The 18116-nt window shown below is 49.9% G+C and overlaps 1 protein-coding gene across 2 annotated transcripts in view; it reads right to left on the bottom strand.

The window, feature by feature from the left end:
* The window catches only part of PLB1 (phospholipase B1), a 120547-nt gene that overhangs the window by 77153 nt on the left and 25278 nt on the right, over positions 1 to 18116 (bottom strand). For both annotated transcript variants that reach the window (XM_045511774.2, XM_010948454.3), the window contains exons 6-15: positions 17729 to 17769; positions 17118 to 17161; positions 14181 to 14271; positions 13798 to 13849; positions 12050 to 12136; positions 5569 to 5631; positions 4782 to 4861; positions 3859 to 3934; positions 2841 to 2945; positions 1708 to 1764 (exon numbers count right to left, since the gene is read on the bottom strand). In XM_045511774.2, coding sequence (XP_045367730.2) covers positions 1708 to 1764; positions 2841 to 2945; positions 3859 to 3934; positions 4782 to 4861; positions 5569 to 5631; positions 12050 to 12136; positions 13798 to 13849; positions 14181 to 14271; positions 17118 to 17161; positions 17729 to 17769 — 696 coding nt within the window. The remainder of the gene's footprint in view (positions 1 to 1707; positions 1765 to 2840; positions 2946 to 3858; positions 3935 to 4781; positions 4862 to 5568; positions 5632 to 12049; positions 12137 to 13797; positions 13850 to 14180; positions 14272 to 17117; positions 17162 to 17728; positions 17770 to 18116) is intronic.

Raw genomic sequence — 18116 nt, 5'->3', positions numbered from 1 at the left:
GGCTCAGTAACGGGTTATTGTCACTGTCCCCACCACCACTGATGACGATCAACAGCAAGATGAGGTGGGAGGAGAGAGAGAGAGAGAGAGAGAGAGAATGAGAGCACGCACTTTCTCCCAAGATCTGCTCTCCCGCTTCTGTCTGTCTTCAGTTCAAGGTGCTTCATACATTCTCAGTATCTCCTTATCCTGTGTCCTCTCTCATCAGACCTGCCTCCCACCACCACCTGCTAGTGCATTTTGTTCACTCTTTTCTCATTCTGTTCACCCAGGTCCTCTGGCCTGGAAATGTCAGCCGTGACTTCCTCCGACATATCCCCACCCTCACTCCCAAAGCCAGTTCAAATTCCATCCTCGTGAGGCTGTCCTGACCTCTTGCCCATATCACATCTGAGTGCACACTCCATGCATGACCGTGTTCCTCTGGGCTGCCTGACCCTTCCAGCTACGCCCTAAGCGCGGGAAAGGCAGACACCATTTGGTGTGTCTCTTGTATCTTCCTTGGACTCAGCACAGGGCAGGCACCATGTAGGTGCCATTCTGTTGCTTGGGAGAAAGGTGACAGAGGAGGAGAGAGGTTTGGCTGAGCTGGAATTATCATCCCACCCCCAGAGAGAGGGTGGAGGGAGGGCAGCCATGCAGGATGGACGGGCACGTTCCTTTCCTTGGCCCTTCACAGGATATCACCAGCGAAGTGGTTTTCTGGGGGAAAATCTCCCCCAAAGGTCAGGCTAACTAACAAGGGTCCTTTTCAAAGAAATCTAATGTCTTCTACAAAGGGTCATGTGAATCTACTGATTGGTATGGGCTGTTTCTGGGGCCGGTTGCTCCCCCTCTGCAGTCTTACTGGCAAGGTACGCTGAAATACAGCTGCTCATGGGACTCAGCGGAGCACATCAGTTGAGGAGAGGGAGAGAAATTTTTCTAATTCAAGGAAGAAGAAAACCAAATTTCTGTCACTGGGATTCTAAAAATAGGGCAGCTCGGATGGGAAAAAAATACATGGCGAAATCAGGTCTCTGTCTGGTGCCCTGGAGAGGTTCAAGCTTTTGACGTTAACATTCCACCCACTGACTCATCCCAGATAGCCCTGGGGGACCTTCAGAGTCTGGGGAAAGCCTGTCACAGTCATAGTAAAAAGGGCTACCCGTGGTGAGTACTCGCCGTGGGCGGGCAGTGAGCTACACACTTGCCGTGTGTTGGCTCAGGGGTTTCACAGAAAGGGAGCTGAGATCCTGAGTTCACACAGCTTGTGAGAGCTTTGAACCCACTTCATCACTCTGAAGTCCACACTCCTCCCAGGCTCTTAAGTGTAGAGTGAGGGAAGGCTGGACCGGTCACTCTGTGAGCCTGATCCCTAGTGCCCTGCTCCACGTGAATCTCCGAGACAGACTCCAAGGAGGCGTCCCCGCCTCCAGGAAGAGCAGGACTGACACTGCCCAGAGAGCCCTGCTCACTGTCAGGGCTGCAGCCCAGCCTCCAGGACGTGGAGATGAAACTCCCAGGCCATCCCAGCTGGGCTGTCACTGGGTGTGGGTAGGATGCCCCGCGGTCCAGGGTTATCACCCTCAGGCCCTGCGGGTGTCCGGTAGCATCCCCCCTTCAGAGCAGTGGGCAGACCGGGCTCAGCGGCGGGGGCCCTGCTCCTCCTTCCATAGACCAAACCCCAGGCTGGCAGGACAGGCTCGCAGGACCCCGGCCACTCACCATGCTGTTCCAGAGAGTCAAGGCGAGTCTGGAGGGGTCCTGGAGTGCCTGCTGACCCTGAAAGAAAATCAGATAAGAACCCTTGTGTCCTCCCTCTCCACTGGGGTTGGGAGAGACCCACCGGGCACTTGGAAGCTCTCCCTGGCAGAGATGGAAAGGTCCTGATGGGTCCAGACTCTTTTTCTCAGACCCTCCCAATCAATAATGGCGGGAACTTATAGGATTGCTGTCTGGGGTCAGGGCTCGGAGGGGAGGGCCTGAGGGGCAGGTCACATAGGCTGCTCCTCATCATCGTGGGGTTGCACACACTGAAGAAGAAGGAGCAGGTAACAGGGAAGTGATGGGGTGTAGTCTGAGTGGGAGGTGGGGGATGGGAACTAATAGTCCTCCTCCTTTTAAGCCACCGTTTAAACATCACTGAAGCCCTGGAGGGACATGATGACTGCACCAGCAGGAGCCAGGACCCCGGACTGGGGACTGTCCCAGACGCACGGCACTGAGGCCCCAGAGGCGTCAGAGAGAGCTTGCTGAGCACATGTGGACCCCTGACAGCACTTGTGGTCTGGGTGGCCCCACGGGGGTAAGGGGTGTTTGCCCAGTGACCTGCTTGAGGAAGCAACTCAAACTGCCCTCCCTCCCAGGGGTAGCTGTGGAGGAGCCTGTGGAGGGAGGATGTGGTGTGATGCCTGGAAATTCCATCCTGAATCATCACACCTGAGAGCTACTGAGGGTTTCCCAAGCACCAGGCACTGCTCCAAGTTCCTCACACGTATTTACTCATCCTGACAATCCACCTTGGGGACGGAATATTAATAATGGTCCTGATTCCACAGAGGAGGATCCAAAGCACAGAGAGGTCAGACAACTTGCCCAAGGTCACACAGCCGGCCCAGTCCAGAGCTGGGAGCTCGCTGTCTGGCTGGAGTCCATGCTCTTGACCTCTGGGTGGCTCTGCCTCTAGGAACCTACCTCATGGGGTTATCCAGTACCATGGGGAAATCGTCAAGAAAGTATAAAAGAATTTTGCAGCACTGCCCCCTGAGAGTATGCACCCTGGGCCCCGTCAAGCCCTGCTGGGCTGGGGCATCTACCAAGGAGGGGTCGAGGAGGGCAAGGGCAAGGTCCTCACTCACTGAGGGTGGCGGCAGGGCTCTCTCATAGAAGAAAGGCTGGAAGACCACCGCGAAGGACTCCTGCTCATTGTACTTGCTGGAGGCCAGGAGACGTTCCCAGGTTTCCTGAAGGAAGGAGCACCAGCGAAGCTCAGCCTGCCCCTCCCCACCCAAGGAGCTCCCGGCAACCCCTCCGTCAGGATCACCCACCAGGCGCTGTTCTGAACCAAACGCTATTGGGAAGCTCCTCTTTTCTCACACTTTGGGGCCCTTTGATGAACTAAACTAGGTTTCCCTTTTCCTCTGAAGCCCCAGCATCAGGTAACATCAGGGATAGCTCTGAAATTATTCTCTGGGAACCCAACAAGTATACACCAGGCCAGCACATAGCTGAGGCCCCACGCAGTTTTCAAGGGTTGAGTTCTGTAGAGGGATGTGCTATTAACCAGTCAGAAAATGTCATCTCTGAAGTGAGAAAAGTGCCACACAGCTTCATATATAAAACTTTCTTCTTAAATAAAAATCATCATGTTAACACATGTCAGTGGGAACTGTGTTTTGAGCTGTTTGCTGGTAGGGATGAAGGCTCCCATTGACCATCCATGCTGTCTCGGGGTCTCTCCTGTAAACTAGAAGCACATCTTCAGGAGACCCTGACTGTAGTCTGGGGTCCAAGCCCAGCCTGGACAAACAAGCTCACTAGCCACAGATGCGTGGTCCAAGCAGGGATGACGATCAAAAGCATTTTAGAAGGATCTGCAAAGCTCTTCACCATCTTAGGTACCACCACCGCCCCAAACCCATGTCCACTCTCACCCTCATCAGTATTATAGTAGTCCCTACTTTACATACGGGGAAACCACATCACCACCTGGAAGTGACCCAAGAGCAGCTGTCTTTGGTTTCTGACTCGCAGTCCTGAATTCAGTTGGAGAGGTCCTATATTAGCAAACTCGCTCCCTGATTGTTCCTACCACCCCTGTTCTCATGACCACCTACCCACCAAGGGCCAACAGCCAATGTCCCAGAGTGAGCTCACCTGATAGGACCACTGGGCCACAGCCTTGGACAGCCGCGAAGTCTCCTCTGAGCACCTGCAGGTCTCTGCTGCGGGGCTGCAGGGTAAAATAAGCCAGAAGTGAGAGCGTGGACGCAGCGCTGGGGCCATTCAGGCTGCCCCTTGGGGACAGGAGGGTGCTGCTGGGAATGGGATTGCTTAGGGAGGCGGGGGAGGAGAATCTGGGAGTCTCAGAGGGTCCAGGAGAAGGAAGGAAGGAAGCACATGTTGGGGAGAATAAAGGGCATGTTACAAAGACACTCTCTCTCACTCCATCTCCCAATACACTGCCTCCCTCACCAGCCACACGTGGGGAACCCACCTCCAGTTCTCCTCACAACTCTGAGCACCTTAGCCTTCCTCCTTCTTCAAACCCCCCTTCCTTCAGCACCGTCCTCTCCTTTCCATTGGCATCACCTCCAGCTGTCCCTGCCCTCACTTTATCCACGTGAACTTCTTTTCCAGGTACAAAGCCAGAACTCTCAGGATTTGGGATCAAAAAGTTTAACTTCTATGAAAAATCTCAGAAATATATGGGAATCAAGTTTCATGAAAATAAAACACAGTTAGGCTAAATTGTCTCTCCAGTTTCCGGAAGTAACACTTCTTGGCTTACAGAGGTTTTGCCCGAGCTGTTTTTCAAACTCTCCAATCATTCTGGTGGGGGTAGGGCATCTGACGCTGCATCAGCCGGACTGGATACTTCAGTCCCCCAAAGGATACGTGGCAGAGAGCCCCGCCCACAGCCTGACTCTGCCTCACTGGCCATGGGATCTCACACAAGTGGCTTCATCTCTCTGGGGCTCCATCCCTTGGATCAATTAATGCACGTGAAGTGCCCCATACAGTGCCTGGCACGTGGCACCAGTCAACAAATGCTGGTCCCCTTCCACTTCCCTTTATACCTGAGTGTAGTCCCCTGATGCCAGTCAGAGCCCCCCAGAGCTTCAGAGAGATCCACCAGGTTCACAAATGCTTTAGGGACCTAGGGGGACACGAGGGACAAGGTGAGCATTTGCAAAGTCTCTATTGCTGCCCAGCAGCCTCTCTGGAGCCTCTGGCTAGAGCCCAGTTTGGGGTGTGGCTGAGCATGACTGGCTTCTTCTTGGCTCAAAAGGCAGGCCCTTTGGGAGATGGTTGGTCGGGGTCAGTTCAAAGCTGCCAGCCCTGCTGGCTGTGCCATTCCAGAAAAGTGTCATTCACCACAGCATGGTGGGGAAGGTGAGAGCCCAGAGCCCCCCTGGGATGCTCTGAACCTGCAGTGCTCATCCTGGTCCCTCCAGGGAAGCCCTGAGGCTCTCAAGACCCCTCCAGGCCGTCCCTGCCCCAGACTCAGGCAGACAGAGCCCTCAGGAAAGAGCGGGTTACTGAGACCCCAGAAAGGAACTGGGCTGTGCTCCTTCCTCCTCCCCAGGCGTCCCTCTCAGGAATAGCCTTTGCAAGAGTGAGGAGCTCGAGACCTGACCCGTGTTTTCATTAAAAGGGTGAGAAGACTGGCTCCTCCAGAGCCTTCCCTCTTCCTAGGGTCTTGGTCTCCCCGCGGGAGTCCATTTCCCATCCCAGGGGAGGCCATTTGAAAGAAACTGGAACCTGCCCCAGCTGCCCGCAAAAGGGCACCTCCTCTGGGCTGCTGCAGGCACTTGCTCCCCCCAGGTGCATGGCCCCGCGGAGCCGGGGAGCCGCCAGCCTCACCTCCTGGTGCAGGTAGTCCAGCGTTCTCGTCAGCCTGCTCATGCCGCTCGCCACATGGCTTTGCTGCAGAAGAAGATGTGCTGAGCGTGAGTGGGGATGGGGGACCTGGGACCAAGGATGCTCAGGCTCACGGGGGCCTGTTCCTTCCCCTCCCCAAACCCCCACTCCCCTCCACTGAGATGACAGTGACAAAGGCCCCATCTAGACCCCAGTTCCCCATAAACAAGTGTTGAGTTCCCAGGGCTTCCTAGGTTTCTGGTTTATTCTCTGACTTCCCAACCCATCAGCCACCAGGAAGAAGCAAACTCCCTCAAATGAGACATTCCACATCAGGGAAGGGCGAACCCAAGGTCACGGCGATTCTAAAGCTCACACGAGGGATAGCAGGCTGGACTCTCCCAAAGCCTGATGGAATCACTTTGATCTGAAGAAAATCAGGTCCAAGGGGAACACAATTATACTTGGATTTAAGGACCCAGACATACCTCCAGACTTCTATGTGGCATCTTATCAGACCTCTCCCTGCCACATCTGCACTATGAAAAGGGCTCCTGTCACCAAGTATTTAAAGATACCTCTTACCCACCCAACTCCTTGCAGGTAATGACAATAAACAAACGAGAGCACCCCAAAAAATGACCCTGGCTTACCTTTCAGTGTAAAAAAATACATATATATATACATATATATCCAAACAAAAATAGACTTTGCATCAAGACAAACTCCTAAGCTGCCTGGAAACTGGCTGTCCCCTGAGGCGACTGGGCTCAGACTAGAAGACAGAGCAGGTCCAGCAGCCATTCTGGTTCCTGGGGGGACACAGGCGGTGACTCTGGAGACAGCTGCCAATCACTCAGCTGGGACTGCACGGAGGGCCCCACTCTTGTGTCCCTGCTTTGGGGTGAGGCTGTTGTCTGGAAGCCAGTCCAGCCCACTCTGCTGCTGTAGCCAGCAATGAAGCCTTCTGTCTCGTTTTCGCTCTCCCTGAGCATGACATTCAACATGGCACTTCCCCTTCTAAAGAGTCTTGGGAACTCTGTCTAGAAAGGTCCTCGCTGTCCACCTGCACCATAGTCAGGGCATCCCTCTTCCCTAGGGAATCCCAGCATGGTTTTCCTCGGACTGCAAACCTTGGTTCAGAAACCTGGTAGTCAAGGTGCTGATTCACTGCTGCAGAATGAATCAGGGCACACCCAGGCTCTCCAGGCACTGAATGGTTGTCCCCAGGGTGCCAGCTATCCCTGTTCCTTAGCGGAAAACATGCTCCTATAAAATGTCCCTTGTCTGTAAAGTCACACATAATAAACTCCTCTATAACTCAAAGTCAGGAAAAAGCTTATTTCTCCGAATGAACTCGTACATTCCCATTTACATCCTTTGCTCCCGGAATCAGAAGAATTCTCTATTATCGAGCATGGGCCTGCAACCAGACTTCACTTTCTCTAACAAATTATTTCCCTGGGATTTATTCCAAGAAGTAGGATTATTCAGTCAAAAGACACAGACACTTTTAAGTTTTCTTGAGTCAGACTGCCAGGGCGCCCTCCAAAATACTGACACCTGTTTCTAAAGGCAACTGCAATAAATAAGTGGGCATATTTTTGAAATGGAGGGTAGTGCAGTCATCAGTTAGATCCATTAAACGATAACCTGCTTAATAAATAAGGAACTGTAGCCTGCCTTCACTGATAAAGCTCGCTTTGTTTTCACAAAACTTGCATGTCCTTCAAGCATTACATAGCCTAAACAATAAGTTCACCCAAGTTGTTTTTTGGGAACTTGGAGTCAGCCGTTCACTGGCTCGAGCTCCAACTGGACAAGACTGGTGGAAACGTCCAACGGGGCATGCGTGAGTGTCCCATCGGTGACCTTTGATGTCAGAGGGCCCAAAACTCCACCCTCAGAACATGCTAACACCAGCATTTTCTGGACATGCATCCCATGAAGAAGCATGTCTCATCTTTGCCTGATCTCCTATCAGCCTTCCCCACACTGCCCATGCCTTGGACCACCCTGTTTCTTTATCCCATAAATATCCTGAGGGGGATTTTAGATTTGTTATCCTGTCTCCTGGTGAATAAATCCTTTCTCCCTGCAAACTTGTGTCTCAGCATTTGACTTGCCGTGCTTGGAACAAACAAACCTGATTCAGTAACAAATTCTTGCAGTGTCAGGCTATATTTTCCTTTTTTTCCCCCTCTTCTTCTGATTTTTGTTCATACTAGCTCAATAAAACTAGACTTTAACTGGAGAGCAGTAAACAAGGGTCCAGACCCTGAAAGCATCCCAGTGTCACTGCTATGAGCCAGGTTACCAGTTGCCTGTGAAGCACCTGCCTTTGAACAGCTGACCCCTCCATAGCAGCCCTGAAGAAGCATCGTGGCTGCTGAACAAATGGCTCCTGCTCTTACTCTCTTATGACTTTGGTCTTAAGAAACCCCTAAACAACAAATGTGGAACAAATGTGGACCCAGGCCATTGTCTACTCCCTGTGAAAAGAGCCCAAAGGCCACTTAGGGCAGGAACATTCCAGGTCCTAAGTAGGGCAGGACAAGAGTTTAATATTTCTTCTTAACAGTAAAATGTCTTTTTCTCATATGAACTATGTCAGGAAACTTGACATACATATGCCACACGTAAGGGCAGAGCTGCTCTGTGAAGTCGATGGGAGCCTGAAGCCCACAGTCCCAGCCTTGCCTTTGCCTTCAGGGCCCCTCCTATGGCCCCTGAGGGAGAGGCTGTGCCTGGGATGTGCTTCCCAAATGCAAAAGTGCTGTGCAGAGCTTCTCAGATGGGGGTTCTGGGTTAGCTGTGGCCAGAAGCATCACCAGAAAGACTAGGGAGCGAGTGGTGGGTCTGGACAGCAGAAGCAAGACTGGGGCAGTGAAGGGAGGAGCCGGCCAGCCCAGACCAATGAGGCTGAGGGCCAGACCTATGAGCCCCAAGGTCCTCTGGGGGAAATGGAAGTGGAGGTGGGATTTATTCTAGGCTCCAGATCTTGGTGGTCTTTGTGCAAAAGACAAATCGAGATGGAAGAAAAATGCGATAAAGAGGGAATTTGAGTGGATGCTAGCGAATATTGCTACAGAGCTAAATTTACAGAGATCAAGTCACTGGTATATATAGCCATTTAGAAATCAGGGGCAAAGCATGATTACTTTTGTCATATGTTTACAGCCAATTAAAATTGCAAGGTTCTAAGTGTGAATGAACTTAATCCACATGTATCAACAAGACTAGATCTTGAGGGAACTTCACATGTTGAACAAAATCACTAGGTCGGAGAAGAACAAGTAGGGGAAAGATCAGAGGGAACGGGTGCTGTCAGACACTGGTGAGAATGGGTGATACTGCGATTTATAATATGAAATATATATTTTGTCCTTGTTCCATTTTATGGCACACAGTTCATAAATGATAGGCATTTCCTAAGTGAGGAGAGCATAAAGTTGTATTTTGTTATGTTAATGAGATGACTTTTGGACCACACCTAAGGATGGGGGCTGATTGCCAGGGGAACCAACTGTGTGATTAGAGAATTGGAACTTGCAGTCCCCTCCCCCCAATCTCTGGGGAGGGAAGAGAGGCTGGAAATCAAATCAACCATTTAGTCAGTCATGACTATGTGATGAACCTTCATAAAAGCCCAAAGGGATAGGTTCCGAGAGCTTCCCAGTTGGTGAACACAAGAGGCGCTGGCAGAATGGCACACCTGGAGAGGGCATGGAAGCTCCTCTCCCTTTCCCCACACCTAACCCTATGCATCTCTTCCATCCGGCTGTTCCTGAATTATATCCTTTTCTAATAAACCAATAACCTAGTATGTAAAATGTTTCTCTGAGTTCAGTGAGCCACTCCAGAAAATTAACTGAACCCAAGTTGGGGCTTATTGGAACCTCCAATCTACAGCCAGTCGGTCAGAACCTCAGGTGACAACCTGGACTTGGGATTGGCATCTGAAATGGGGGGAGTCTTGTAGGATTGAGCCCTTAGCCTGTGGGATCTGGTGCTATCTCTGGGTAGATAGTGTCAGAATTGAGTTGAATTGTAGCACATTCAACTAGTGTCTGAGAATTGCTTGGTGGTGCGGAAAAACCCCTTCTCTGTTGGGACTGCCCCAGGATATTAAAACATAAATGGGTTCAGCTACTTTGGAGGGCAATTAGGCAGTCCTTTAAGGCTTAAAGTATATGTATCTGATGACCAGCAATTCTATGTTTAAGAATCTACTCAAGGCACTTTTCTTCAAACAAAGTAGTTTGATCAAAATAGATCATGATCCACAATGTGAGACATGTTTCACATCACAACCCAGTATACACACATCTATATATAAATGGAGCAAAAATAATCGTGAACCAAAACTTACCTTCCTACATGCAACAAATTCTAACATTTTATACTTGACTCTATTTAATTTCTGTTTTTTATAATTTTTGGCTGCAATCCTTTAAACTGATTTTTGACCCACTAATACACTTCAATATATAATCTGAAATATAATAAATTACACTGTAATTGAATACAATGAAATACAATGTGTTTAGAAAAACACATGTTCAAATGAACAAGACTGTTCCTAATAGTGAAAAACTAGGAACACCTAAACGGCTATCAACGTGGAAACAGCTAAATAAAATGTAGTAAATGTACACAAGGGAATACTATTTGGTAAGCAACAGGAATGCATTCAGACCATATATATCAACATGACTAGACCTCAAAAATACTTGGTTAGTGAAAAAAAATTGCTCCATAGTATATATGATATAATACTACTTATGTTTAATCTCTCTCTCTTTACACACACACAGTAGTACTAAGATTTATATATTTGTAAAAATCTAAGAAATAAAAAGAGGAAGAGGATTGCTGGCTGAAGGGTAGTTTAACTTTAACTCTAATGTTTCGTTTTTTAAGAGGAGGAAGCATCTGTGCATTGCTTGTGCTACTAAAAATTAATAAAAGTAAATAATGCACAAATGGACACATGCACAAAGGAATGCATCATGATGTATTCAAGAATGCATATAATGTATTGGAGGAATAAATACATGAAAGAATGCAAGAATTCATGTAGGAATGCTTGTATGTAAAATAACATATATGGAAGAAATTATGAATGAGGGTAAATATCAATGAATGGATTCAAATACTAAAAGGTCAGACAAATGCTAGTATGAAAAAACTCATCATAAATACAATGGCATGTGCCTGCATGTAAGAAGAGAGAATTTATGCATGAATATACAGCTTATGGACGGATGGATGGAAGGATGGAAGGATGGTAGGATGGTTGGATGGATGGATGGATGGATGGATGGATATATAAAGGAATGCAACAATGCCTAAATGCTTATTTGAGCACTTCAATTCATGAATGTGTGGATTTGTGAGTAAATGTTCGTCTGCATAATGACCAAACTGGGGATGGGAAGGCAGAGAAGTAAACAGGGCATATAAACTTCACTTGGCATGGGAGAAAATAGAGGCGAAGTAAACGAGCTTCAAGATCTATATGCCATAAACCCAGGAGGTCTGCAGGGATACCATCTAACAAGAGCTGGGCAGGGAAGGTGGGCTTCCACCAGCATTCTCCCAACGTCACTAAGGGAAGGAGGGGTTTGGTGGTGGGCCAGGAGCATGGGGCATTTGGAGGAAGGCAAGAGTATGTGTCTGGGAAAGGGGCACAGAAAAGAAGAGGACAGCACCTCAAGAAACCTCACCCTTGTGTGTGCCAGGGCCTGAAGGAGGCCCCAGAAGGCGGCTGAAAAGACAGGGGGCAGGTAATTGAACTGCTGTAAGTGGCAGGGCCAGCTTGGTGGCAATCAGGCTTCAGGCTCCTGAGTAGTCATCTGTGTGCCATTTATTTCACCATAGCCTAGGAATCTAAGCACCCTCTCACTTTCAACTGATCCTAACCTGAACACTCTTCAATAAAGACTTAAGTCATAGGCAGTCACCTACATAAATATCAAATAAAGTCACTTGTTTCCTGGGAACTCAAAGAGCCTGGAAGATACAATCTACCGACACAAAAACCAGACAACTTCCCATTAAAACTAGAGCTTGTGGTGAACTAGAGTTCAAGAGGTGATGTCAAAAGCATGCATCCTGCTTTATTTCCTAAATTCAGTGTTTAAATGAAATCAGATTTAAAAGAGGCAAAATGATTTTTTTAACTAGGAAGTGGATTTCCCTCTGCTGCAGAATGACCACTGACTCAGCTTATCTCTGCCTCAGCTTCCTTTTCATGATGTGAAGGATGGGAAGTTAAAAATACCTGGCCCTCAGTATGGTTCTCTGAGCCCTCAGATATCTGTCTGCCTGCCTGTCTATTTACCTGCCTGCCTGCCTGCCCTAACTCTGAAATAGGTGCCTCGGGCCCAGCCTGCCAGGTGGAGATCAGGCAGGTTTAGCTTGTTCCCTCTGCACTCAGCCCAACACCGGCAGTCCCTCTGCCTCCCAGCCTGTGGTTTACCTGCTGGGTGGAGGGACACAGGTGACACTGGCTGGTGTTGCCAAAGAACACATTGATGAGCTTCCAGTCATTCTGAAAGTCGAGTTGCTGCAGAAAAGGACAACACCAAAAAGAGGCGGTGGTGAGACCTGGGGCCAAGAGAGCAGCTTTCTTTTCATGTCTTTCAATTTCACACACCCACCCCCATAAAACCACATGTATGGATTTTTTTTTTTTCGAAAGGAGAAGTATGTGGTGGGAAGTTAAAGCTGTAAAGCATGGGAAGGCAATTTGGCAAAAGATATCAGAAACTTTTTTTTTTTTTAAAGGCCTTACCATTTGATTCAACAATTCAATTTCCCAAAACATATTTTAAGGACGCAAGGATGTGTGAAAGACTTAGCTACAATGATGAAGTCTTGTTCATAAGAAAAAATGTAAATGTGTAAAATAGGGGATTGCTGTGGAAATTGGGGAACACTCGTAAGCTGAAACACCACGTAGCTTGTTAAAACAACGCTGGAAAACATAACTATTGTCATGGGAAATAACGAGAAAAGCATATTGTAAAAAGCATCTACATCTAATAACATCTCTACTTTATAAAATATATACAGATATATGTGCTTGCAAAAAAATATGGAAAGGAATACACATCAAATTGTCAACAGTAATTGTCTCTGGTCCTCAGGTTTAAGGATGGTTTTGAATGGTTTTAATGTTCTTTTGTTTATCTGTGCTTTCTGATCTTCCTCTGATGTACATGTGTTACTTATGGAACAAAAAATAAACTTTTTTTTAAAGAGGCAGCATTGGATGTGAATCAGGCAATTTTGATTTTGGTTTCCTCATCTGTGAAATATTGGATTCAAGATCACCCAGCTATTTTCCAGAATGATAAGATCATTCCAAAAATTCAGAAATTCTCTTGTTGGAGGAAAACGACTCTTTACAGCATAGCTTCTGCGTTTGTCCCTGTCCTTGTGCAAGCTGCAGTGACCTGGCTCGAATGCCTGAACTCTTTCATGAATGCATGGCTGGCCAAGACAGGGGTTTCCCTCAGCTCCAGTGGGCCAGGCTCACTCCCTGGTTAGAGCCAGCTTGGTAGCAAAGCTTGCCTTGATTTCAGGAGGCTTATAACAGCCCATATGAAAGTTACTGAGTAAAGAGTGTGTGAACTGCCAAGAGAGTGGGGATGGGGAGCCCTGGCATGTGTGTTACAGAAGCCTCCACCCAAGAACTGCAATGGGAATAGTAACGAATAACAACAGTTGCCACTTGGATGACAATGACAGCAGGCTTGCACTGAGCCCTGCCTCTGTGCCAGGCACCTCAACACCTCATTTAATCCACCCTAAGCCCTGAACTGCAGGCTCTTTTATAACCCTCACTTCATAAATGGGAAAACTGAGACTTCGAGAGGTTAAGTGCCTTACTCAACATCGCACAGCTAACAGGTGGAAATTCAGGATTTGCGCTCACACGGGTCTCTGCCTGGAACCCAAGCTCTCAGCCACCTCCCTGAGCTGTGAGTCCTTTAGTCCATGCGCTGATTTTTGGCAGGACCAGATTGGGAACATAAGGAGTGGCCCTGTGTGTTTACAGCCTGCAGAGAGTCACCATGGGAAGGGCGTTCATGGAGGGCCCGGCCACACTGGTTGCCAAGCTCAGGGCAGGATGGCCCCAGGGCCGCGGCAGCCTGGTGGGTTTGGGCTGATTGCCTCGCCGCAGACAGGGACCGTCCCAACCAGGGTTGGATGGATTCTTACCTGGTTCTCTTTCAAGCTCCTCACCAGTTCTTTTGCCTGAATCCACAGGTCTCTGCACAGAGGGAAGGAAGCAGAGAGAAAAATCAGTTAAATACCACTTTGTTGAGAGCTGGAAGCCTGCCCCTTGCCCCAGCCCAGATGCCAGTCTCTGAGAGGCTACACTGCACCACTCCTGGGTTCTAGAAGGCAAGCCTTGACTTAATTTTTCAAGGTAGGCCCATCAAGCAGACTAAAATCTGTGCAAGAGATACATTTTGGCTTTGACTTAACAGAGATCTTAATTTTTAAGCCTCTTTCCAGCTCCCCATCCCCAATCCTCCCGTCTAGAGGCCCAAGACTAACAGGCGCATACAACCTGGAAGAGAGCCAGAAAAGGGGCTTACTCAGCACCACTGTAGGGCACGACTGCCTTCACAGGGGCACACACGGGCTGCAGGACAGATGGATTGAAGTGTCTGATGACATCTGAAAGGGCTAAAGAGAGAACTGATTTGAGCCCGTGGTCTTGACGGCCGGAGGTCACCTGTGGAGGCTGACCCCCTCTGGGGTGAGATGCCAGGGTTGCTGCCCCTGTTCCCAAGCAGGACCTGCCTTGGGCTGGGAGCTCAGCCTCGTAGCAGGCCCCTGAAAGTGAGTGGAGCTGCAAAAACTTAACATCCCTCAAGTGTGAGGCTGGGCCAAGAGCTAAGCATCATAGGTGTGTGTATGAAGGGGAAACTGAGGCTGGAGGGTTAAGCCAGCTCCCCCAGGTCTCGTGGCTGAAGTGGCTGGGATTTGAACCTGAGCTCAGGGATGTCAAAGCTTTTCACTGTCGTGCGCTACCAACTAGTTAGGAAGACTGTGCTGGGATGGGACCAGGCAGGCCCCCTCCTCCTCCTGAGTGACAGCAGGGCGGGAAGGCTCCGGGGAACACACCGAGAACATGTCCCAGAGCTGACAGCCAGGGACCACTAAAAATAGCGCTGTCAGGAGCAGTTAGGTTGTGTCTTGCTCCTGAGAGAGGGGAGTGCAGAGAGGGGAGAGTGTCACGGTGGGGAGGTGGTGCTGCCTCACCCCAGCCCCCCATTTTTTGCCCCCATCCACAAGAGCCTGGGGCTTTGGGGGGAATGGAATCCAGCAGGCAGCTTTAAAAGGGCTACCTTTGAAGGGAGCTGCCACTGTGCAGGCAGCAGAAGGGGGAGGGGAACCAGGCTGGAAGTCAGGGCCCCTTTATCCTCAAACCAGCCTAATGAGCCTCCTTTTCTGAGCTCTGACCAGCTTGGGAAAGGAGCCCATCCCCACGCGTGGTGGGAAAACTGAAAGCTCTGAGGCCGGATGGAGAGGCCAGGGAGCTTGCGTGCGTGCGTGTCTGTGTGAGAGGGTGAGCAGCTGGGGCGAACACTCCCCCATGCATCAGGAGGGTCTGTGATAATGAACAACAAAATGGGAACACCTGGTGTCACATCTTTGAAAGAGAATTGCTTTCCAAATTAAAGGCACCTGTAATGCATTGCTTCCTTGGGATCAAACATGACCTTGGACTTACATAAATCTGCCTGCCGTTTTGTCTTAGGTCTCCTGTGTACCCACTCTGTCCTCGCTCACTCCCTCTCTGGGTTTCCAGTGGGGCCAGAACATAGGGCGCAGGCTGTGGGGCTGGACCACCTGGGCTCCCGGGCACTCTGCCACATACTGACGATGTAACCTTGGGAAAGTCTGTTTAATCTCCTTGAGACTCAGTTTTCCCATCTGCAAAATGGCCGCGGTGAGCGAGGGCATGGTTAGATATGAAGGGCTCTGAGGTTCTGGGGTTGCATGACGGCTGGGCTGAGCTTGGGCCTGGATGCCCCTGGGGCACTTTCTCTTGGAAGGCCAAGTGCTCCTCTGCTGGCTTGGCCACCTAGCAGCGCTCCCAGGCCTGGCACTCTGCTCCCCCCACCCCACCTCAGGTAGGCTGGACCCCCTGAAAGCTACAGCTCAGCCTACCTCTGAGAGCACTTAGGTGCGTGGTCTGCCTTCACTGCCCAGCCTCCTGCTGCACCTCTGGCCAGGTGAGACCCCTGGTTACCCTCTGCTTCATGAGGGGCAATCAGGTCTTGCTATCAGGTGGGCCAAAGGGCAAAGTAACCGGGACAAACTGAGAAATCAGGTAAAGCAACAGCTGTGCTTGCGGTTTCAGGGCCATCCTCCTAGACACCCCCGAATACACCACTTCATTTCTTTTTTTCCTACCATTTAAAGGGAGACAGGGCCAAGCCTAGCCTGAGCTGGGGCAGTCACCAAGTCATAAGGGTGTCCTCTTTCAGAACCCTTCGCCCCTTTGCAAGGGGACCCTCCCATCACTTGGGCCATCAATATCCCCCTTCAATCAGATCCTGGAGGCCAGAACACCAGGTCTCAACCTCCCCTGCTGGATGGCAAGGGCTGAAGGCAGGACCAGTATCTGGTTTATCCCTGGCCTTGTGGGGAACCTCCTGATTCCCAGGCCCTTGGTGAAATTCACTGGCTGAGTTGACAGGGCACCGCCTGCCTCACTTGTCCTTATGCTCCACTCACGTGTCAGCCTAGCAGAGCATCTCTCTGCACTGTGGCCTGAGTCTGCTCAGTCTAATTAAGGAGTGAAAGGTGGGTTCCTCGCCCTTGACTTGTGAGCACTAAGCCCAGGTGACATTACCCACCAAGCAAATTCAGCTGGCATTAAGGGCCTCGGGTTTCAGGATGACTTAATAGAGTCGTAAGGGACCTCTGATACTAAGTGAAAAAAACCAGGTGACAGATAACATTTTGGCCTTTTTATGTATGAAGGTGCTAAGGAATGTGCTAACCATGCTTGTCTCTAATTGGGATTACAGTTGATTTTCTTTCTTTTCATTTCATTTTCCTGAACTGAATTGATATATTTATTTTGTAAGTAAGGGAGTTACTATAAAATGAAATGAACTGAAAATGAGAGCTGGGTCTTCTCCTTGGTGGGCGGCAGGGTGGGGACAGTCAATGATGGACAGTTTCCCAGAGGTAAGTCCACCCCTGGGGTCCTGGGGAAGAAAGGGCCTCAGGACTCCGGGCCAGCCACCCCCTGACCTCTCTCCCCTGTCCCCTAACCTTAACCCAATGCCTCCTGGATTTTCTTCGCTCAGAGACCCTCCGACACATTTCACCATTCAGGGTACGTGCCTTCTCATACCCTCGCTCCCTACCTGTCCTCTTAGAATGCCTCTCCCTTCCTCCTTGGGCTCTGCAATGAGGGGGCCCAGAGGGTACATCTTCTACATTAACCAAAATGCTGCTGTCAGGAGGGACAGGGACGATCTAGATTCTGGCCATGAAAACACAGAACTCACCAGTCACCACGCCCATGCATGCCTGCGGTGGCCTGTCTTCAGTCCTGCAAGCAGAAGCCAACACACAACTGTCAGACTGCATTTGTCGCCTACCAACCCTTGCCCTTGCCTGCTGTGGTCTGTTTCAGAACAAGCTTTGGCTCAGCGTTGCTCTGGTTCCGGATTTATCCTTCCCGGAGACAGACCTCAGATGGCAATGGAGTCACCAAAATGGGGTGAGCAGCTCCATCTGGACCCTCTCCCCACCTCTCTAGTTTGGTCCACAGTTGGAAGGGGATGCAGACCCCAGTGCAGGAGGAGCCTGATCCTGGTCCAGCCCTGCTTGCTTCCCCCACAGCAGAGCAAGGAGAATGGTGGAAGGAAGCAGGGATCCCACATTCAGCCTTTTCCCACTTTCCTCCCTTTTCACCCAGAAGGGCCCAGGGGTTTGGCGGGAATGGGGAGGGTTGGATGTGGAGGCAGGAGGCTGCATCCTGGTTCTCCCTCACCACCTGCTCGTAAGGGGGCCTGGAGCAGGCGTCTCCTCTCTGGCCCTCAGGTTTCCCTGTCAGTGAAGCAGGGAGGTGAAGCAGATAACTGAGGCTCTGCTGCTCTGGTTCTGGGACAATTACCATTCTTGCTTCTCCAGGTCGCCTGTCCCTGAGTCTGGAGGCTGGAAAAGACACAAGGTGTGAACCGCCCCACCAGGGAAGGCTGCCGGCCTGTCCTTGTGAGACCCCAGGTGCCTATCAGACACCCCCCTCCATCAACAAGAGGGAACCCATGGATCCTGAAAAAGTCCAAACCTGCCTTTGTTCGTTTCTGGGGGAGGGAAGTAGGAACGTCAGGGTTTCTCCAAAGCATGTTGCCTGAACTCAGAGCAATAGGAGGTTTAAATATTTTCTTCTGAATAGAAAACCAGGTGGGAGAGCTTAGATTTAAATATACCTATGTGGAATATTAACATCCTACATAGAAACGAAAGAGATTATTTTATTATGACCTTCCATAATCTAAAAT

Source organism: Camelus bactrianus, chromosome 15 (assembly GCF_048773025.1).
Source record: "Camelus bactrianus isolate YW-2024 breed Bactrian camel chromosome 15, ASM4877302v1, whole genome shotgun sequence".
In the NCBI taxonomy this organism is placed as follows: Eukaryota; Metazoa; Chordata; class Mammalia; order Artiodactyla; family Camelidae; genus Camelus; species Camelus bactrianus.
This window is presented reverse-complemented; position numbering and strand designations above follow the sequence as displayed.